Genomic DNA, 21,794 nt, shown 5'->3' on the forward strand with positions numbered 1-21,794 from the left:
AGAAATTGAGAAGGGAAATGAGACACTGTGCCCCTTTGCCATTGCCTAATTGTTTCTGTGCACATCTCCTTCCAACAAGAACTTGATGATGCTTTCTACTGGTGCCCTTTTATACTCACAGTCACAATGCTTACATGCGTAACCTGGAACGTTTGATCGCAAAAACACAACTTATGTTTTCACAACTTTTTTTATGATGTCATGTTTTTATTGTACTTTTTTTACCTAATGAAAATAGACAAACTGTAGTTTAAACATTTAAAAAAATTTTTTTATATGAATAGCGATTAGTAGAGGTGGATAGTCAAGTCCAGTCATCTTTATTTATATAGTGGTTTTTCCAATACAGTATTATGTTAAAACATAATCAGCTCACGAAAGCATACTTTTTTTAGAGTTCATTTTAGCTCCTACACACCTTTGAGATAGCATTGGTCAGAGGAGGTTACACAATCAGTGGGTGCGTTCTGAAAGTCCACCTTCTTTGACGTGCAATTTTTTTTCTTCCCAATTAGTTTATGATTCAGCTGAGGTCAGGCAAGGGAGCAACATATCCGAGTAACTAATATATATACTGTATATGTATAAAGCTGAGCTGCCACAGATATATCCGCACCTGTACAATAGCTCACAGAGAGACTTTCAAATATTACACCATATTGCTGCTGTCTTTGTTGTTCTTTCAAAGCGATTTGGTCAAAAGACATGAGCAAACAGAACCACATGACCAGACAATAAACCAATGAGAACACAACACATACACCAGGTAAAGATACAGCAGAACAAGGAAATCATGCAACAAACAGGAACCATAAAAACATTTTTTAAAGAAAGACATGGAAACATAGACCAAACAAATCAGACCAGACCTTACATCTTGCTGTCTCTGGCTACATTATAAAAGCCGGAGTTATTATAAAATACATTATACATTATATAAAATCAAATAACAATAGAAAACTCACTGCTCTTGACTAAATCACTTCAGTAACCTTACTGGCTAATAAGAATGATTTATATTTAATGAGTGCTGCTGTATGTAGACTACTGCTGTTCTAAAGTCACTATATTCCAAAAGAGCCTTTGTTCACCCAAATAATTCAAATTTAAATTAATATTTATACGTCTGACTCATCTCTCGATCACATTTTTACAGTGACAGATTACACAGATTACGTTCACTGATTGAGGACCCTCACAGGCCCTAGGTTTACTCTTGTGTCTTGCCCATGCCATACCTGTTTGCTGTTGTTCTTCCCTGTCTGTGTTTTGACCATGTCTTGTAGTAAAAGCCTACAGATAGATCCAAATGCTTCCTCTGTTCCTTCTGTAACAACTGTAGCAACTCTGTGGCAATAAATGGCACCCCTGGTTTCTTTAGTGCTGGTGGTGCTACTCAGTCAATCCTGTCTTTTCCTGTGAATTCAAAGCTTCTTCAATAGTCAACTGACAGACAAAAAGCATCCTCATCCTTCTCCCCCTCACTTTTTAAAAACATTGATTTACTGTCCATAGGTGGTAATGTCAATGAGAATTGAAACTTAATGCGATTGCTTCCATTTCTAATAGGAGACTTGTTACCAAAGGATGAGATTGCTTGGCAAGTAATATTGGACTTGAAGGAAATTGTAGAATTAGCTGTGGCACCTATTCACACTGACATGTCTTGAGATCAAAGTGTTTGAACAAAGAGACTACTTGATATTTACAAGGAGATAAAGCCATTATCTTGAACATATCTTGAACCTCCACCCACTGAAGACACCTGTTCCACAATCCTTTCAACACATCTGTCAGCTCTTCACTACCATAACCAACTGATTATTTTAACAGTGCAAACCTCAAGTGCACAATGCCGAACTTTCACCAGCACATCACATTTAGTCATTTAGCAGACGCTTTTATCCAAAGCGACGTACAAATGAGGTAGGCAATAGAAGCAATTTATATCAACAAAAGGGCAGCAGTGCATAACTGCTCTGAGTGGGGTCTTGGCTTACCTAACGCAGACACAAGGCTTTTTTTTTCTTTTTTTTTTTAAAGGAAAGGATAGGAAAGAACAAGATAGGAAAGAGCAGGAGAAGAAGAAGAAAGTGCTAGCGATGCTGGGTCAAGTGTAGATGATGAGTTTTGAGTTTAAAGATTGCTAGTGACTCTGCTGCCCTAGTGGCAACAGGCAGATCGTTCCACCAGCGAGGATCAGACCAGGTGAAGGTGCGCAAGAGTGATTTTGCACCTTTTTGCGATGGCGATGGCACTGCAAGATGCCTTTCATTTGCAGAGAGTAGGCACCTGGAGGGAACATATGATTTAATTAGTGAGTCTAAGTACAAGGGAGCAGAGTCTGTAATTGTCCTGTAGGCCAGCATCAGGGATTTGAATTTGATGCGGGCATCTATAGGAAGCCAGTGTAAACTAATGAAGAGGGGCGTGGCGTGGGCCCTCCTTGGTTCGTTGAAGACCACCCTTGCCGCTGCATTCTGGACCATCGGAAGAGGTCTGGTTGTAGAGGCTGGGAGGCCAGCAAGGAGGGAGTTACAGTAGTCGAGTCTACTCAGGACTAGTGCCTGGACGAGGATCTGTGTAGCGTGTTCTGATAAGTACGGTCTGATTTTCCTGATTTTGTACAGCACAAACCTACAAGATCGAGCAGTTTGTGCTCAGTGAAATTTAGCTGGTCATCAATGATCACTCCAAGGTTCCTAGCTGACCTAGACGAGGATACAGTAGCCGAGCCTAGCTGAATGGATAGGTTGTGTTGTATGGTGGGATCGGCCAAGAAAATGAGCAGCTCTGTTTTTGCGAGGATCACCTGCCCCACTAGGGGTGAAAGGACACTGAATCACTGCTACACACCCTTCAGAGAGAGCTACAAGGCAAAATCATGCCCACCGTTTGGTAAATCGGACCATGCCGCCATCTTCCTCATGCCTATTTACAAACAGAGGCTAAAATCAATCAATCAATCAATCATTTTTATTTATATAGCGCTTTTAACAACACAGGTTGCATCAAAGCACTGTACAGTATAAAGCGGAAGAGTACAATGACAGGGATGTATAATGACGAGAGTGACCAATTTGTTATTAAATGTAGAGACTGTCTCTGTAATCAATTCGACGATAATCACTAGAAGTTAAGTGTCCCTGTCACGGTTGTGTGGTAAGCACGAGCACACACAACGAGATTAAATAAAAATAAAAGGATTTAATCTTGAAATGGTTAAATAAAGATACAAAACGGCAGGCAGGTAGAACAGGCAGGCAGGTAGATACAGGTACGGACATCGGGTAGGGACCTTGACGCTCGGCCAAACAGAACTCAAAACACAGGACTTAAATACACAGGGTAATTGACGAGACACAGCTGATGACAATAACATAATTAACACAGAGGGAAGGCAGGGCACAGGGAGCACATGGCATGAAACGAAAACATAAACACAGAGTCCAGAGATGTGACATTACCCCCCCCTCCCGGAAGGTGCGTCCTCGCACCTAAAGGGTAACAAATGAAAACAAACAAAACCAAAATGACTAGGATTTGGGGATACCGGGTCTTGGGAGGAGGTTCTGGTGGAGGACGGATCCCCAGGAGGGGGCAGGCAGAAGGCAGAAGGGTCCAAGGAGGTGTAGATGGAGGGAGGAGCCAGGAAGGAGACAGGAGGAGTCCGGAGCAGGAGGAGATCCAGAGCCCAGCTATGGTGGTCCACGGTGGAGCCGACGGAGGGAGGAGCCATGGAGGAGGAGCAGCCATCGACTCCATGGGGCCGACCGACGGCGGCGGAGCAGGTGGTGGAGGAGACTGAGGCGGAGACGGAGAGCCGAAGAGCCAGGGTGACGTCGAGGCGCTGGAGGTCCAAGGCGACGCCGCAGGCTTCGGGCGACTGACGCGGAGACGGGGGACGGGAAGGACGCGCGGAGCCAGAGCGACTGAGGACTGAGGTGAAGCCGGAGGGAAGGAGGAGCCTGACAGAGCCGGTGGGATGGAGGGACGAGGCGGCCGAGGAGAGGAATCCCGAGGCGACGGATGGTCGACGACAGACCAAGGCGGAGCCGGAGGGACGATGGAGCCTGGTGGAGCTGGTGGACTGACGGACCACGGTGTAGAGGAGGGAGCTAGGAGCCCAGGGGAGCCGACGGGTCTCACGAGCCGAGGAGGAGTCTGGGTCTCGGAGGCAGGACGGCGAGGCGAGGATCCTTCACCCTCGACGGCGATGGAGACCGGCAGACCGTGGCGAGCTCCTGATGGAGAGCTGAGGATGAGCGCAGGGGCTGCTGGGATCCATCGTGCGTTGTGTGACAAGGGTGGGAGGGTGGGAAAACTTGAGCGGCACTGGAGGAGCGACGGGCGGCACTGGAACGGGGCGGAGCGCACGCGGGCGCGGGCACTGGAACGGGACGGAGCGCGCGTGCGCGGGCACAGGAACGGGACGGAGCGCACGGGCGCGGGCACAGGAACGGGACGGAGCGCACGTGGCGCGGGCACTGAACGGGACGGAGGCGCACGTGGCGCGGGCACTGAACGGGACGGAGCGCGCACGTGGCGCGGGCACTGAACGGGACGGAACGTGGCGCGGGCACTGGAACGACGCGGCGCCGCGTGGCGCGGGCACTGGAACGGGGACGGCGCCGTGGCGCGGGCACAGGAACGGGACGGAGCGCACGTTGGAACGGGGGGAGGCGCGTGGCGCGGGCACAGGAACGGACGAAGCGCCGCGTGGCGCGGGCACTGGAACGGGACGGCTGGGCGGAACCAGCGGGCTAACGGGGCGGCTGGGCGGAACCAGCGGGCTAACGGGACGGCTGGGCGGAACCAGCGGGCTAACGGGACGGCTGGGCGGAACCAGCGGGCTAACGGGACGGCTGGGCGGAACCAGCGGGCTAACGGGGTAGCTGAACGGGAACAGGAACTCAGGATACAGGGAGGTGCCCAGTCTAAGTCCAAGTCCACATCATCCAGCTCCTTTGCAGATCCAGCAGCCCCAGGTGGATGATCAGCTCATCCTCAGCAGATGTGTAGTAGGCGGAGCTCCACTCCGCGCTCTCATCGCAGTCGGCTGTCTCCACAAGCTCCGTTGCTGGCTCGCGCACCTGGTCTGACGATATCACGGCTCGGGTCCTGTTGCGCTCCACGGCTCTGTCGCTCTCTCTGGCGATGGGTCCGTGGTCGCGCTCGACTCCGCCCCGTTTCAGCGGTGGGCTCAGGCTGGGGCTCCGACCTTGCGGTGAAGGGATGGGCTAGGCTCTGGATCTGGAGTGGGGCTGGTGTCGTTGTCCTCAGGCGCAACCATCATTGACGATTTGCACGACACCAGCACCCACTCGACGATGTGCGCGAGGCTCTCTCGAGGACCGCTCCCGGACAGCTGCGCTTGGCTGGAGGTGTGAAGTCCGCGGAAATAGAGTTCGAGCAGAGAGCAGTCCGGTAGCGGGAGTCGTTGGCCAGTTCGAGGAATAGTTCTGTATAGTCCTCGAGAGAACAATCCCCTGCTCCAGCAGGCGGATGAGGAAGTTTGGGTCTTTGAACTGGGCAAACATGACAAACAAAAACAAAAATAAGGGGGAAAATACGCGCTATTTACTTTTTTGAGGGCGAAGGTTCTGTCACGGTTGTGTGGTAAGACGAGAGCACACAACGAGATTAAATAAAAATAAAAGGATTTAATCTTGAAATGGTTAAATAAAGATACAAAAAGGCAGGCAGGTAGAACAGGCAGGCAGGTAGATACAGGTACGGACATCGGGTAGGGACCTTGACGCTCGCCAAACAGAACTCAAAACACAGGACTTAAATACACAGGGTAATTGACGAGACACAGCTGATGACAATAACATAATTAACACAGAGGAAAGGCAGGGCACAGGAGCACATGGCATGAAACGAAAAACATAAACACAGAGTCCAGAGATGTGACAGTCCCCAACAAAGCAAAGCCAGAGGCGACAGCGGCAAGGAAACAAAACCCCATCCATACAGAATGGAGAAAAAAAAACCTTGGGAGAAACCAGACTCAGTTGGGGTCAGTTCTCCTCTGAACGGACGCCCAGCACTTAACGTCCAGTTCAATTTTAAACGCTGCTGTGTCAGATAGTGTAAATGAATCAGTGTGTGTGTGTGTGTGTGTGTGTGTATGTGTGCATCAGAATCTGGTGATCTGTCGACGGGCGCATCTAGGTTTTCTGGTCTCTGATGAACATAATCTCTGGGTGCTGATCCACCATCTAGTCTGGATACAAACTGTGAAAACAGATTAAGAAAGAGACAGGACTAATATTAGTGTAGATGCCATTCTTTTTACGATTTCACAAGAACATCGTATTGTAGGAGTAGTGTTCCCGGTTCCAGCAAATCTAAGTAATGCAGCCTAAAAATCCTTTAACAGATTTGAATAATAAAAAGTATGTTGGGGTGTTATGTGTAGGCTAAGTTAAAAAGATGTGTCTTTAATCTAGATTTAAACTGGCAGAGTGTGTCTGCTTTCCAAACAGAGTTAAAACAGGAAGCCCTGGTACAGAGGGAGGTGTCACGCTGGTCTGACCAATTAGTGCATCACTACCGGACACACTGGACCCACTACAGTTCGCACTACAGTTTCCAACACCATCTATACCTCAAGCTGGAGAAATGCCAATTCCACCAATCCTCCGTTCACTTCCTGGGCTACATCGTCACCCCTGCGGGCCTCGAAATGGATCCCCAGAAGATCCGGGCAGTGCAGGAGTGGCCGCAACCCACTTCAATAAAGGAAGTGCAACGCTTTTTAGGATTCGCTAATTTCTATCGTAGATTCATACCTGCTTATAGTAACCTGTCTGCTCCCTTAACCTCTCTCACCCGTTCCTCCAACCGACCCTTCACCTGGAACCCTGAGGCACAACAAGCTTTCCAAACCCTGAAGGCCGCTTTCTGCACTGCCCCAATACTCCACCATCCAGACCCCAACAGGCGTTTCGTGGTCGAAGTGGATGCGGCTACCCTGGGAGTCGGTGGCGTCCTCTCCCAGTGGCATGGCGAGCCTCCCGTACTCCGTCCGTCTGCGTTTTAAGAACGGTCAACGTGTGTAAGGATACAGCAAAAATTGGAGTTGAACGGTTGTTTTCTGGCTACAAATTGGGTCTTTTTATACAATACTGACAGCATTGCGGAAGTAATTACAGGGTAAATTCATTTCTGTGTTGAAACTGTGAAACCAAGCTTTTAAAAATAACAATAAAATGGAGTTCAGAGAAATTAAAAGGGAATTGAAGAGAAAACCGAAGCGATACAACAATATTATTTACATGTGAGAAAAGCCATTTTAACTTCAAACGCTAAAACGTTATGAGAGGAATGACAATTTAAAGAAAGTAGGCAGGATGGTATTTCAGCTCTTTTACTTAAAACATTTGCTGATGAACTAACTCCAACCTGGAGTCTATTATTTCAACTCACTCAACACTGGAACTATTCCTGGAACTATTCGTTATCCCTGTTCCACAAAAACGTCCAGCAGAGGAAAATAATGGCTTTAGACCTGCAACAAAGGTCTACAGGGTCGATATCGCGGCAGAGGTCAGGGCCGGCAAGCAAACAATCAGAGTTAACCAGGGAAACAATCCGTAGAGACAGCAGGGGCCAATCAAGACTTCGAAGTGAGTGAGTTTGTACTGTGACAGAGAAATTAAGAGTGAATGTAATGTATAAATTAGATCCTTATAAATTTGTGTATAAAGTACAGAAGATACTTTGAATACCGTGACACATCTTGAAAATCCTGCATCTTAAGTTAGTGTGATGTTTATGAAAGTTAAAACAGATGAAGGTGAATCCATATAGAATTAAATTATGCATTCATATCTGGACGACAACAAATTACTTTAATGTATTATAAATAACATACATTTTTAGATGATACACATATACTTAGTTGCTGACAAACAAGGTAGATGTTGGCTTGCCGTGGTGTGAGAAACACAGCTTGATGTTGAATGTTGTTTGCTGGCAGCTGTATCCCCCCAAGACTGGTTACCCACTGAAGCTAAGCAGGGTTGTGCCCGAAACATATTCTCCATGAGGAGTATGAGCTGATGCCTTCGGGACGGATATGTGAGCTGAATAGGTACATATTGTCTAACTCCATTATCTGTCAAACTATGAAATAACAATGGATCAAAAGATTGTTATGTGGGTGAGGGTGTGATGGGTACCATGTAATGTTGCTGGATTTTTAGGATTGCGTAGGAGTGTTATGTTTGGATTTATTATTTTGTTATGCCCCTTGTGTATTGTTATTTGTTTATGCTGCTCTCCCAATTGGCAAATTTCTCCTAATGGAGACAATAAAAGACACTTGAAATTAAACTCTCTTTCTGTTCCGTTCTGTTGAGCTGCTTCGGTTACAGTCATCAGCTCTTTGTATTGAACTTAATTTCCCAATACTCATTACCAATGTTCAATATCAAGCAGTAAAACAAGCTGTTTGTAGATCTAAAAACAGCTGGAAGTGGATGAGAGCGGAAGCTAGACCCATAGCCACGCCCATTTTTACGCCAGAAAAAACTCAGGCTCGTTGTTGAGGTTTTGTATGTGTTACTGGTGTCTGTGTTCCAGACTACCTTGTCATTGTGTTTTCTGCCTTATTTGACCCTATGCAGATTGATTGACCCATTGATTGTTTACTGGATTATTATTTCGGATCGTTTAAATAAAGCCTCTAAACAAGTCTCAGAGCAGTTTCATGTTTGTGACCACTCTGTAACTTCAATGAAAGATGACTGAAAGGGCATGCTATGTGTTTTCTTTAGCTTATCGCAAGTACACTCAAATAAAAGTAAACCCTTTACATGTTCTAATAAATTCTTACCTGTATGACCATATGACTATTTTAAGTCATATCTGCTGTCATAAGGGAAAAGGTGATCGCTGTAGGATGTGTATTTATGTATGATATAGTACTAATGAAATACAAAAAAACAAATCACATTCATATCATTAAAAACTATGTTCTTTTACAATAATGTAATTGCATTATTGATACTGATAATTTATTGTCACTAGATGATGTATTTCTTTTCAACAAAGCACAAACATTGAGCGTATGTATCTTATTCACTGAGCATGTTTGAGTGGGAAACCTTCTTTCTAAAAGCACATAGCCTACTCTGGTCTTATTTTATTATATTTTTAAAGACCATTATTTTCTGTACAGAGTGCAATAGAATATGTTCACATAATTTTGCACGTACTATACTTTATTACTATACTTTTTACAATTAAATTTTCAGAAAGACTCTCTTTCAAAAATCACAGCGTGCTCTGATTGGCCAGTCGACCCACCAAATTGTGATTGCACAAACATCAGTGTGTGCTGGATATATTTTACAGCATTTGTTATTGTAGATGAGTATTTATAAAGATAATGTCAAAATTGGACAAAATGTTTTTTTAACAGTTTATTCCCCCTCATACAGACATGATCTGAGTTTAATTTACTACATTTCTTCAAAATGAAGAGAAGAACAAGTTTATACTCATTGTAGTTCAATAATGTTAGGTTTTTTTAGGTATAGCACTTAAACTACAAAACAATAACAACATATATAATAATATATATAGTTCTCAGGTCCTTCATCTCTTCTGTGTGTTCCTGGAGTCTGTCTCTGTCTGGGTCGTCAGTCAGTGCATTCTCTCAGTTTCTTCAGATGGTTTACTGCTGCCTGTATGTAGAGCTTCCCATCAGCCACGGAGCAGGTCAGCGCCTCAGGATTCACTCCTGGAGGAAGATCAAACACCCGTCTGAACTCTCCAGTCCTCTCCATCCTCCTGCTTCTTCTCGCTCTTTCCGCTGACACGCAGCTTGTTGTCCACCCGTCTGACTGACAGTTCTTCTGGTGTCCAGCGTCAAAGCCAAGCCGCTTGCCTCCTTCTCCGTTGAGACTGGGTAGATCTCCTCAGAGATCTCGTGCTGAAGTTTCTCCAGCTGCTCCAGACTGCTCTTCAGCTCCTTCAGTTCCTCTCTGTTTCTGTAAAGAGATGTGGTCTCCGTCCAGTCCTTTCCCATGAATGAACTGAGGGAAGGCTGGAATCCATGCAGGCTCAACATCTTCAGTGGGGTTGTGATCTAGTTTTGCTCCTCAGGGGAGTTTTCTCTCTGGTGACGTGGTAAGTCTTTTAGATTTGACTCCAGCTGTCAGTCTCTTAGATTTCTACCGTGTGTTCATCAGCACCAGCAAGTTCATGAATTTTCCAGGTAGTTCTGGATTCGTCCATTGGGGGCAGCATAGAGAGAAACGAGGACTCCTCACCATCACACTCTCATATTAGAAGATGGCCTATAAACAAAAAGCATATTTAAAGAGCATCAGGCTAGGAAAGTACACATGGTCAGGTATGGTGTCCCATACTCTGAATTTGTGCTCTGCATTTTTAGTGTAATTGAGAACATAAAATTTTTAATTATAATTATTAATTTTTGTGTGAAATCGCTAAAGAACTGCAATTGAACTACTACAGTTTCTTCATAATTCATAATATGAATAGTGAATAAGAATCGCTCAATAAAACGTAATGGAATTTTATTATAGTATCTTAGTTTAACGGGATGAAACAAATAATAAATAAAGAAATAAAGTCCTTAAGGGGGCGTGGTCACTACACCTCCCTTGCATAACCATGAATAGAACAAGACATCCAAAGCATATGAAGTTCGGAAAGGTATTATTTGTATTTATTCAGTAAATTGTATTGTAAAAATTAATGAATATAAATATTATCTGTACACAGGCATTTTGCTGTATACATATGCTGAATTCACCACACAAGTCACGTGGTGACGCTCCAAACGCTTGATTCAAGCGAAACGACAGTCCAAAAGACAAAGAAGCACTTTGTTTTCAGAGCTCTACGTTCATGAAAGACTTCAGTATATCTCAGTACGACACGCTTTCTGGTTTGGCGCCGCGAGCGCTCGATTCACTTCCTCGTTCTGGCGTCATCATGTCGTCACTTCCTTGTTATGAACTTCAGCACAGATCAGAATCAGATCAGAGTCAGGCTGCTGCTGCTATCAGTCCAGCTCAAGCGCAACTTCTGCCCGCTCTCTTCCAGCCGGTTCACCACAGCACCCGCGGTAACGCTCGGTCTGTTGTGGAGTGTAGTAATAGTTGTGTGTTGTTGTTCCTGACTGTGTGTGTGTGTGTGTGTGTGTGTGTGTGCTCCCAGGTCTCTAGCACAGAATGGCAGTGGACTGGTGGGGCTTCGCTTATGCTGCAGCTCTGGCTTTGGGCGGCTTCATGGGCTATAAAAGAAAAGGTATTTCCTCTGTGGTGTGCAGAGGATACATATACATATATTTATTGATAAGTGCTTTTTTTAAGTTTATTTGTCCACTTTTCATGGCTCTAGTAGTTTTTTTTTTACATTTGTATTGTGCAAGTAACAACAAAATACTATATTACTATACTTTTGGACATGCTACCATGGTAATGCAGTCACAAAACCATAATATTCTTTTTATAGTGAACTCTGTATTCATCCCATAGTATCACTGTACTTCATTGTAAGGGATCGGTGGAGATATTTAATATACTTCCTGACTTCTACAGGAAGCGTGGTGTCATTAATTGCCGGACTCTTCTTTGGAAGCGTGTCCGCGTATGGAGCATACAGAATAACGAACGATCCGCACGATTACTGGACCTCTCTCGGTAAGTATCGAAAGAATTACGAAATACAGCTTGTATCAGCTTGGAGCGCACTGCTTCACCACTTTCTTCACTCCAGTCTCCGCCGGTGTTCTGACCGTTGTGATGGGAATGAGATTCAGGAAATCTGGGAAACTAATGCCTGCGGGAATCATGGCAGGACTGAGGTAAAACCGTGTTTATGTATCGACATCATCTCAGCTGTCTGACGCCAGAAGTCAAAGGCAGTAAAAGTGTAGTCAATTACATTTCGCTGCAAGAACACAAAGTTCATTTAATGAATCGGTTTTTATTGATCTGCTCCAATAAAGACATTCATAGACATAGCATTATTATTAGAGTCTCACTGGTGGTCTTCTGCTTTCAGCCTCCTCATGGTTTTGCGACTTCTGATCTACTAAAAGCTGACGGACAGGCCACGCCGGGACCTTTCTCTCAACATCCACCGGACAGTTTCATCATTCGTTTCACAGCATCTTCACTTCTTCCCATCAAACTGTATCTTGCACATTCCAAATAAATCTGTCCATTTTAGAGTCTCCGCTTTAATCTTGTCTCAAAAATGAAGTTTGTAAATGATTTGCGATTGATTTAATGGTTTTGAGTTCACTGTTAGGTGACTGCCGTGAAGGAAAGAGCACGGGTCTTCTATTTGAAAATGTGGCTCAGCACCTCCTTCACAGTTTTCACGTACGCTTCATCGGGTGGAGGTTTTCTGGCGCTGCCCGGCTGGAGGAACTTGCTGATCGTCGGCAAGGCCTTCATTTTCTCTTGAAATGCCTGTGAAACAAATAAAATATTCATCACGGTGCTCAAATAAGAGCATTGAAACTTGACTTGAATGCTGAAAACGTGCTTTCGTGTGTGTGTGTGTGTGTGTGTGTGTGTGTGTGTGTGTGTGTGTGTGTGTGTGTGTGTGTGTGCATGCGGGAAGCACCTGGACTTTGGGAAAGCCTGAAAGAACTGCAGGGAACATCTCCTGCAGCATAAGAGTGACTTCAAGAAGGTGAACATCGGCACGGCTCAGCCGGTTTCCCACGAGGAACTGAGAGCTAGCTAGACGCTAAAAACACAATCCGTAATTGCATTTTTTCCCCAATGTGGATAAGCATTGCTTCAAAACGGAAAGCTGGTGTTTCTTTTAAAGGGTCAGGGTCAGCGTCGTACCTTTTCGAAGACGGGTAGTAAGCGATCCTTGGCCTTTTGCTCTATATTACTGAGCTGCTTCTTTTTCTCTTCAGGTGGCGTGACTAGACTGAATATAATCATATCCATAACGTCACTGACTCCCTCTGAATACATGTCGATCCTTTGGGGAAAAGGCACACGCATTCAGTTACATTATCTTCGGTGTATCTTCGGTAAAACAAGGACACTTGGAATCATGCCACGTTTCATAAAGTTGACTTACATAGCCCGCTCCTTAAGGTCTTTTCCGTATAGATTGTATTTTCCAGCGACGTAATTCAAGATAGCCTTTGTCTGCACAAGTTGCATCCCGTCTATTTCAACCAAAGGCACCTGCTGAAACATCAGGACTCCATCTACAAATATATATATATATATATATTATATATATATATATATATTATATAGTATTATATAGGTCTATAAAACAAGAGATGAGGAAATACATGAATATTTAACTTTACCATTCACCAGTTTTTCATAATCCTCCCGTTTGGTCAAAAACACCTCCTCAAACTGTAAAGACAAAATCTAATTATCTAGAGGTTACATCGCGTGATGTTACTACACGTTCAGTTTACAAAGTCGCCTCTATAAGATAAGTTATCATACATAGTTTTTGCATACTTTTTAATCTTTACTCCACAAACCTGGACTCCAGCCGCAGCCAGCAGCCACCGGACCGACTCCATCTTCCCTCTGCCGTTGAAGTAATACAACACAATTTTCTCAGACATCTTCTTCGGCTTCAGCTCTTTTTCTTGCTGTAAAGACGAAGTGTGCAGCAGTGAGTTTTATGTGTGCAGGTGTTGCGTAACTCGCGGGTGGTGCTACAGTCCAAAAGCAGACTAGACGTTTTCGAGATGAATGACACACACACACACACACACACACACACACACACACACACACACAGAGAGAGAGAGAGAGAGAGAGAGAGAGAGAGAGAGAGAGAGAGAGAGAGAGAGAGAGAAAAACTACAGCGAGAAACAGTGCTGAAATCAGTAATCCCCACTCGGAGTATTAAATAACACATAATCACACAGTTTCGTGGATCAGATTTAAACAGGTCGAGCTTTTCAGACGAGCTTCTGTTGAGTGAATGATGAAAAACAAAACGGTACATTTGCCTGCGACGGTGAAGACCCATTTTGATTAAAAGTTACTTCGTCACGATGATGGCCAACTATGATATGAAATAAGTTTATGATTTTATTACCCTGTGATTCAAGCGTCACTCTGACTAGTCAGATGATAATCTTGATTTCTCGTAAATATTATTTGCTTTGTCACGTGAAAACTAGGGAACATATGAGTCTTTAATTTAACACAAACTAAATATTCCTGGTCTACTTTTTTTTTTAAATAACTCACATGCAACGTTTTACAGTAGCAATAATTGAGGTGAATGATTACAATGAAACAAACAAAAACTTCCTGTATGTGTAGAGCGTATAGTTTACACGGCAGCAAAGCATTGTGCAAAACACCCTTTTCCCTTTTAAATAAGTTTAATAATTAATTCGTATTCGCGTCGTGTTTCATACATCTGTATATTCTCGTGTTAGTTAAATCGGGCAAAGCTTATTAGGCATTCAGTTTACGTCATCATTACGTAGGCCAATGGCAGCGCTGGCAGCAGAGCATTGTGGGAAACTCCAACTGTTTAATCTTTAAAATACTATAATAAGCTATAATACTATAATACTATAATAAGCCAATACTCATTTCGTCTTTCGCGGATGTGTATTTGATCGCGCGTGTAGCGAACGGCTGAAAGCGACGTTTGTCGTTACCATCGAAGAGACGCAGACCCGGGCTCCGACCTATATAAAGCGCGCGAACGCACGCTAGCTCTCGGATGTGAGGGCGATCTGGCTGCGACATCTGTCACCCCATTGATCGCTAGGGTTGATTCGGCTGATCTGGCTGGCTAGGCGGGTGTCCCCTCCCTCCCTCACCGCTCCATGTGTGTCCCTCCCGAAGCTCCGCGCTCGGTGGAAGAGGACGATCCCCGCGGACCACCGTCGGTATAGAAGTAGCTGCGCTCCCCTGCTAGAACCTCCAAACAAGCTCAAGGCCCATTTGTAGGAGAAACGTAGGGAAGTCGAGCTCCAAGACTTCAAACACATCCAAATGAGGCACTGCATGTGGCAGTCTGCCTTTCTTTTGACATCTACCGCGCAAATTGCTTTTGTATATGAAATATACGGTTAAGGTCTGAGTATTGTTAATTAACTACACATTGGTTCAGGATGACTTATATGCACAAGTACACGTGACATTTGTTAAAAGAAACCAAATACGGGTACCAGTAAATATTCACAATTTAATAGCAACTAATATATATGTGTTTTACTTAAATACACTGAGAAAGTCAATATTTTCATTTTTTTGGTCTCGGAAGGATCAGAATAAAATAGGAACGAGTTTAAAGTATGCAAATAGTTTATTTCCTAAGTTGCATTATACAATTTAAATCGATTTGACTATCAGGGCATACACGATTTATAATAAGATTAACAAATAGAAGTACAGTACAAAACATGTTTTTTGCCGTTTTTAATTTTTTATAGCAATATAACATTATAAAATATGCTACATCACGCACACGCGTATATTAGAGTGATGCTATAAGTAAAAACATGAAAGATAAACGATATGAAACAGGAGCTGAAGTCTGGGTTGTTGATCTGTAGTCCGCTGGAGGGCGGTGAACAGACTCGGCGCGCGACGCTCGGGCAGCAGAAGAAGAGCGCGCGCTGAGCGTCTCTCCCGAGTGGAAGTGTCCATGGATTTTGGGAAGGAGAGAGTGGTCGCGCTGGTGGACATGGATTGCTTCTATGTGCAGGTGGAGCAGAGGATCAACCCCGAGCTCAAAAACAAACCCTGCGTGGTGGCGCAGTACAAGACGTGGAAAGGCGGAGGGTGAGAGGCGCCTCTGGCGGCTGCCTGTTTACAAATCAGGCTTTCTGTGGTTTTCCTTGAAATAAAGTGATTCGTTTGACAGTTACGTTACCCCACAATACACAAATGCCGCAAAAAATAGCCTGTTTGTTTTGATCGCACAGAAAGAATATGACTTTTCGTGTTTGACTGCTAGCACTCTCATTTGGCAAAATAGTAATAACCCCTTTATTAGAAATGAGCAGGATGTGTGTTGTGTTGCCAGCATCATAGCCGTGAGTTACGAGGCCAGAGCTCATGGGGTCAGCAGGAACATGTGGGCAGATGATGCCAGGAAGCTCTGTCCTGACCTGCAGGTGGCCCGAGTCAGAGAGGCTCATGGGAAGGCTGATCTCACGCTGTAAGTGCACGCTTTCTTCAACGGTTGTCCGCTCCGAATCGCAGTCGTCAGCGGCTCCAGACGAACGCATGGGTGGATCGTGGTGTGAGAGTGTGATTGCGTGTGTTTTCTCCGGGCATCAGTTACAGGGAGGCCAGCGTGGAGGTGATCGAGGTGATGTCGCGCTTCGCCGTCATAGAGAGGGCCAGCATCGACGAGGCGTACATGGACCTCACGGGCAGCGTCCAGGAGCGACTGAAGCACATGAGCGTCCAGGACATCACGCCGCAGCAGCTGAGGAGCACCTACGTTCAGGGCTTTCCACAAACCAGCGATGGACCGAGTGAGGATGCAGCCACAGATAAAGGTGCGTTTGAAGCTCACTTACTGTTTTCATCGGAGAAGGTTAAAGAGATGTCGACTGATCCCTGAGCCCTTTGCGACGCTACATTGTTTGGCCATGGAAGTTGTTAGAACTTACCGTACAATGTCAAATCTGCCCCAAACTTCACACGTCTGATAAGAGTCCTGGTCCGAACACACCTGAATAGCAGCGCCAGCCGCCGCCTGGAGAGCCCGTGTGGCCCGCTCACCGCCGCTTGTGTTGTTGTCTTCAGAGGAGCGGCGGCTCCGGGGCCTGCAGCAGTGGCTGGAGCGTCTGTCCTCGAGCCCGGAGCTGTGTCTGACCGTCGGCGCTCTGATCGTGGAGGAGATGAGGGCGGCTGTGGAGGAACGCACCGGGTTCCGCTGCTCCGCCGGCGTCGCGCACAACAAGGTCTGCTTCACATCCACACTTTACTCCTGAGGCTCACGGTTCATTCAGAGCAGGAAATGTTTCCTAGCAGCTGAAGAGTAGCACCGTTTCAGTGCAGGGCTGGACTTTGAGCAACCTTGCGCACGTTTTAGAAAACCTCTGCAGTTTATATCTTAATTGTTTGTAAGTGTATTCAGTCATCAATCGCCAACAAGCTTCCTCTTCTCATCGGAGACATGAGATGCGGTGGTAAACAGTATCTCGCTGTCTGCGCTTGTAATGATCGCGATGTCTTCCTCAGAGACTTTCAAATGCTTTTACACCGCTGAAATGTTTCCTGCATTAGCGGGCGCCAATATTTCATCACATTACGCCATTGTTCTGTATAGACGATTTCAGCCATAGATACAACTTAAGCGAATTCCCGTCAAACCCTACCCTTGAGTTGAAGCCTTTTGGAAAATTGGTCAGTTTTGATATGAAGAACAAAAAGTAATGTACAGGAAACACATCCCATGGCACAGAAACCTGAGACCAACTTCATTAAACATAGTTTGTAGCCGGCGGCACTAACCCGACCAGATGCCAGTGCCTAATGAAACTATTTATTTGGTCTTTATTTGGACAAATACTTGGTTCAGTGTCTTATGAAACCCACTGGCGTGTCCCAGAATGCAGCAGGATTTCTCCGTGGTGTTCTTCATTAGTGAACTATTGCTGGAATTTACCTGAATCAGAACGACATCTTCAATCAATCAATCAATCAATCAATTAATCCATTTATTTTCTCCGTAGGTGCTAGCCAAACTAGCATGTGGCTTAAACAAGCCTAATCGCCAAACAGTTTTGCCGCTGGGATCCGTTCCAGAACTCTTCAGCACTCTTCCCATCAGTAAAATGCAAGTAGATCGCTTCTATGATGTTGCATTCGATTCTCAGCGTGTCCCGTGACGGGGCTGTAAATGTGTGCGTGCTCTTCAGTCGTAATCTGGGCGGGAAGCTGGGGACGTCCATCACCGAGACCCTACGGGTGGAAAACATCGGAGATCTCACTCAGTTCAGCAAGATCCAGCTGGAGCAGCACTTCGGGGAGAAGACCGGGTGAGAACCGGGAAGAACCCGCCGGGAGTACGGTCTTAAAACGTTCTGTAGTAAATGCATCTCGTTTCTTCTCTGTCCTCAGGTCGTGGCTGTATGACTTGTGCCGAGGGGTCGAGTTTGAGCCCGTGAAGCCTCGACAGCTCCCCAAATCCATCGGCTGCAGCAAGAACTTTCAAGGAAAAACCTGCCTGGCTACAAAACAACAGGTACGTGGTGGGGCTGTCAAAAAAAAACTATAAAAATGCACGTTTTAGGTGTGCGTCAGGTAGGGCTGGATGATACGGCCCCAAAAAAAGTCTAAGCATAAACAATATCTGCAAAGTTTCAGCGCTTAAAGTTCTTTTAAAATTCTGACAGTTTAACGCCTACAAAAACCACTGGTACGGGACTACAACGAGTTACTTCCTGGGTCTGTTACGTCAAGAACCCAGATAAACCCTGCCCCCGGAAACACTCATCAAAGGGGGCGGGGTTTATCTGGGTTCTTGACGTAACAGACCCTATAATTATAGTTTTGCATATTGATAAAAGTTCTTTTGCAGGTGCAGCACTGGCTTCATCAGCTGGCCCTCGAGTTACAGGAACGACTGAACAAAGACAGAGAGATGGTGAGTAACGCTGGCTTCTGAGCGGCGGAGCCATGTTTAGAGGAATTTCAAAAAAGGCCTACTTCTGACTATATAAGCTCTATGTACAGCACATGCTCCGAACAGCCAGGTTTATACAGGACTCCTCAGTCACAGCAAACGTCTTCCCGTTTCAAAGTGTTCCTAGCACGTTGTTTTGTCCTCAGAACGGGCGGGTGGCCAGACAGCTGACGGTGGGCGTCAGGCAGGCCGGGGATCAGAGTTTTTCTCGCTGCTGTGCTCTCGTTCGATACGACGCCGTGAAGATGACCTCGGACAGCCTGGCCATCATCAAGAGCCTGAACGCCGCAGGAAGTCACCAGGAGGCGTGGTGAGTGACGATGGGCCACGCCATCAATTCCTCATGGATTTATTTGCACAAAAAACAGCTTGAATGCATTTTGTAGCTAAAGCTAATTAGCTAGCTAATGTTAAATAATGAAGCCCTGTAAAGTTGGATATGAAGTAATATAATTGAATGAACTAATTTTTCTCGTTGCATCCTCCTGTGGCCTCAGGAAACAAGCCACATTAAGGTTTTTTTTTTACATTTTATTTTATGTTTGACTGTTAAAACAATAAAGAATATTTGTTGTTTTTCATATATTGGGTACATTTAAAAACGGACAAACAAGTGTATTGCTCTTTGTGCAGCCCTAACATCACTTTCATATGGTTTTAATATAAAACTGGTATGGTTTAATCATTAGCTTTTTATGAACTTCACAAATGCTAAGAGCTGGAGTGAATAGAGCTGCTTATCGCTGAATTAAACTGGTTTCATAACCGCTGAACTTTACACGGATTGGTTCAAAGCAGTTTCACAGTAATAATCTGTTGTATAAAGCCATATAAAATAAAGGGGACTTGGTCGGAGAACAAGGGAAGCAGAGCGCTTCTTTTCTTTTAATCCTACATTTCTGAAGGAGAAGCAAGGTGGAGCAGAAACATTCATATTTACCACGATATTCAGGGAATGCATTTGTTAGACCTTGAAATTGAATGTTAGGATAAAGAATTAGTTTGAATTAGAATTAGTTTACAAATCAAATCTGATTCATTTCTCATACATTTTGACTTCTGTTTGGTTTTTTTTGGATTGTATTTCAAGATTGAATACAAATTTATCACAGAAAGTTCTAAGTTCAATTGAAACGTTTTTGAACTTTAATTTAGATTTTTATTTCTTCTCCTCATTCAGTTGACTCATGAGCTCTGGAGATAAAGTTCTCATTTTAATATCTCTTATATTTGGAAAAAACCCTTCAGGCAGAGTTATGGACATGGGTTTTCAATCTGATTTCATCCCAGCCCCGGTCGAGTTACCTCTGATGTTCTTCTCTTAGGTCTCCAGCTTTGACCTGTCTTCAACTGTCAGCCAGTAAGTTCAGCGACGTTCCCTCAACCTCGTCCGGAGGAATAGCCAGCTTTCTGTCCAGTGACGCTCCTTCGACGCAATCGCGTCTAGCCTCGACACAAACCCCCAAAACACAGCCGAGCCCCAAGCGCCCGGGGGCCATCCAGTCTCTGTTTGAGAAGGCGGCTGAGAAGAAGAAAGCGCCTGGGTCATCCGGTCTCCCTCAGAGAGCTCCTGGCATCTCCTCCTTCTTCCACAGAAAAGGTGAGGAGAAGTCGCTCCAGCTGACGGAGTCGCTCCAGCAGACGGAGTCGCTCCAGCAGACGGAGTCGCTCCAGCTGACGGAGTCGCTCGGAGCGGACGAGGGCGATCTTCAGCCGTGTCAGCGCTGTGGACTGAAGGTGCTGGTCTGGGAAATGCCTGAGCACATGGACTATCACTTCGCTCTGGACCTGCAGGAGTCGTTCTCCTCGGCGTCCAGCGGGAAGAGCCAGGCCCCGCCCCTGACCCCGAGTGGCCCGCAGGCCAAGAGAGCGCGAGTGCAGGCAAACCGCCGCACGCTGGACTCCTTCTTCAGAAAGACGTGAGCGCAGCCCCGGCCAGCTCTTCACAGCATTTGTGCCTTTTCGAAAACTTTTACGGTTTTATTTTTATATAATAAATACGTTGCTCGAGGGAATGCCGTTCAAAAGCAGTTTTCTTTTCTTGTATAGAGGCCTTGATCTACTGAACGCATGAAAGTAACACAAAAACAGTCACGTGGGCTAGGTTTTTTTGAAATTGAGAAGCGGTCCGTTGATGCATAGTTTATTAGGATATGACTATATTTGGAAACCGAGCGTGCAAAAAAATTGAAATATTGAGAAAATCGTTTTGAAAGTTGTCCAAATGAAGATCTTCAACACTAATTCAAAATTAGGTTTGAATGTATTGGTAAAAATTTACAATAAAGTTGTCGTTTGTTAACATTAGTCATGTTAGTTCATAAAAATACTATCATTCGTTGTTAGGTCATGTTAGTTCAGTGCATTAACTAGTTACCAAACAACTTGTGATTGACCACAATTAACAAAAGCTGTAGAAGTCCAGTTCATTCTTAGCTCACGTTAACTCATGTCAAGTGATGTTAACTAATGAACCTTATTGTAAAGTTTTATCAAATGTACGTGTGGTAGGAAATGTACAAAATAACTTTGTGGAACGTATTCTTTACTCGGTCATCTGAAATGTCGTTGTCTGCCTGCTCCACATCGGATATCGTAGAAATTAGCAAGAGTACAGTGCCCTGTAATCGTGATATTCTGTCAGAATTTGTTACATCCCATTAAAACAGTAGTTCGGCAATGAAAAAAAAAAAGAAACTGTTATATGCTGTTGTGGTTAGAACAGCTAGGAACAAGCATTGAACACACTTTTCTACCTGTTACAGTAATTGTTTAATGCTGGAAAAAGAATGCAATTCTAATATTGCGATAAAATCAGAGGGGCGTAATAAAACTTGTTTTGCAAATGTTTTTGTGCAGTAACCTTCACTGTCATTTTAACTGAACATCAACCTTTTATTTTAATGTTATAAATCAGTGATATTATTAAATCAGTGCCGTTACATGCAGTTGCAATGTTAGATGCGGGTTTTTCTTTGCTTCTTTGCTCATATTTAAATAATTCTGAAGTGAGGTTATATATCAAGTATATGATGGAAAAAGTGTACAGATGCAAGTCATCAGCTGTCTCGTTTGAGTTGATCAACAGAAAAGGAGCTTCTCAGGACACCTATAAACAACTCAACCGCGGCCCT

The 21,794-nt window shown here is 44.7% G+C and overlaps 3 protein-coding genes and 1 pseudogene across 3 annotated transcripts; 2 read left to right on the top strand and 2 right to left on the bottom strand.

Annotated features, from left to right (window-relative positions):
• Positions 1-9,447: 9,447 nt before the first annotated feature.
• Positions 9,448-10,814, bottom strand: LOC122357102 (annotated as a pseudogene).
• Positions 10,815-10,963: 149 nt separating this feature from the next.
• On the top strand, positions 10,964-12,220 carry tmem14a (transmembrane protein 14A). The gene is made up of 5 exons (XM_043256327.1): positions 10,964-11,110; positions 11,203-11,292; positions 11,586-11,687; positions 11,764-11,851; positions 12,052-12,220. The coding sequence occupies exons 2-5, from the start codon at positions 11,217-11,219 to the stop codon at positions 12,083-12,085; spliced, it is 300 nt and encodes a 99-aa protein (XP_043112262.1). The 5' UTR covers positions 10,964-11,110; positions 11,203-11,216; the 3' UTR covers positions 12,086-12,220.
• gsta.1 (glutathione S-transferase, alpha tandem duplicate 1) lies at positions 11,954-13,700 on the bottom strand. Its single transcript, XM_043256325.1, has 6 exons — positions 13,523-13,700; positions 13,337-13,388; positions 13,096-13,228; positions 12,852-12,993; positions 12,622-12,747; positions 11,954-12,464 (listed from the first exon to the last, which is right to left on the bottom strand). The coding sequence occupies exons 1-6, from the start codon at positions 13,607-13,609 to the stop codon at positions 12,333-12,335; spliced, it is 672 nt and encodes a 223-aa protein (XP_043112260.1). The 5' UTR covers positions 13,610-13,700; the 3' UTR covers positions 11,954-12,332.
• A 1,872-nt stretch (positions 13,701-15,572) lies between these two features.
• On the top strand, positions 15,573-21,506 carry polh (polymerase (DNA directed), eta). Its single transcript, XM_043255327.1, has 10 exons — positions 15,573-15,800; positions 16,045-16,179; positions 16,302-16,525; positions 16,776-16,933; positions 17,708-17,811; positions 17,894-18,013; positions 18,096-18,219; positions 18,556-18,621; positions 18,807-18,970; positions 19,986-21,506. The coding sequence occupies exons 1-10, from the start codon at positions 15,664-15,666 to the stop codon at positions 20,581-20,583; spliced, it is 1,830 nt and encodes a 609-aa protein (XP_043111262.1). The 5' UTR covers positions 15,573-15,663; the 3' UTR covers positions 20,584-21,506.
• Positions 21,507-21,794: the final 288 nt, after the last annotated feature.

Source organism: Puntigrus tetrazona, chromosome 13 (assembly GCF_018831695.1).
Source record: "Puntigrus tetrazona isolate hp1 chromosome 13, ASM1883169v1, whole genome shotgun sequence".
NCBI classification, from domain to species: domain Eukaryota; kingdom Metazoa; phylum Chordata; class Actinopteri; order Cypriniformes; family Cyprinidae; genus Puntigrus; species Puntigrus tetrazona.

Excerpts from the sequence above, each read along its gene's own strand:
- tmem14a (XM_043256327.1), top strand. The coding sequence starts at position 11,217 with ATGGCAGTGGACTGGTGGGGCTTCGCTTATGCTGCAGCTCTGGCTTTG. Across the intron at positions 11,293-11,585 it reads CATGGGCTATAAAAGAAAAG|GAAGCGTGGTGTCATTAATT; the intron begins GTATTTCCTCTG and ends TGACTTCTACAG. Across the intron at positions 11,852-12,051 it reads GGAATCATGGCAGGACTGAG|CCTCCTCATGGTTTTGCGAC; the intron begins GTAAAACCGTGT and ends TTCTGCTTTCAG.
- gsta.1 (XM_043256325.1), bottom strand. The coding sequence starts at position 13,609 with ATGTCTGAGAAAATTGTGTTGTATTACTTCAACGGCAGAGGGAAGATG. Across the intron at positions 13,229-13,336 it reads TTATGAAAAACTGGTGAATG|ATGGAGTCCTGATGTTTCAG; the intron begins GTAAAGTTAAAT and ends ATATATTTGTAG. Across the intron at positions 12,465-12,621 it reads CAGGCTTTCCCAAAGTCCAG|GCATTTCAAGAGAAAATGAA; the intron begins GTGCTTCCCGCA and ends TTTGTTTCACAG.
- polh (XM_043255327.1), top strand. The coding sequence starts at position 15,664 with ATGGATTTTGGGAAGGAGAGAGTGGTCGCGCTGGTGGACATGGATTGC. Across the intron at positions 18,622-18,806 it reads TGAACAAAGACAGAGAGATG|AACGGGCGGGTGGCCAGACA; the intron begins GTGAGTAACGCT and ends TTTTGTCCTCAG. Across the intron at positions 18,971-19,985 it reads GGAAGTCACCAGGAGGCGTG|GTCTCCAGCTTTGACCTGTC; the intron begins GTGAGTGACGAT and ends TTCTTCTCTTAG.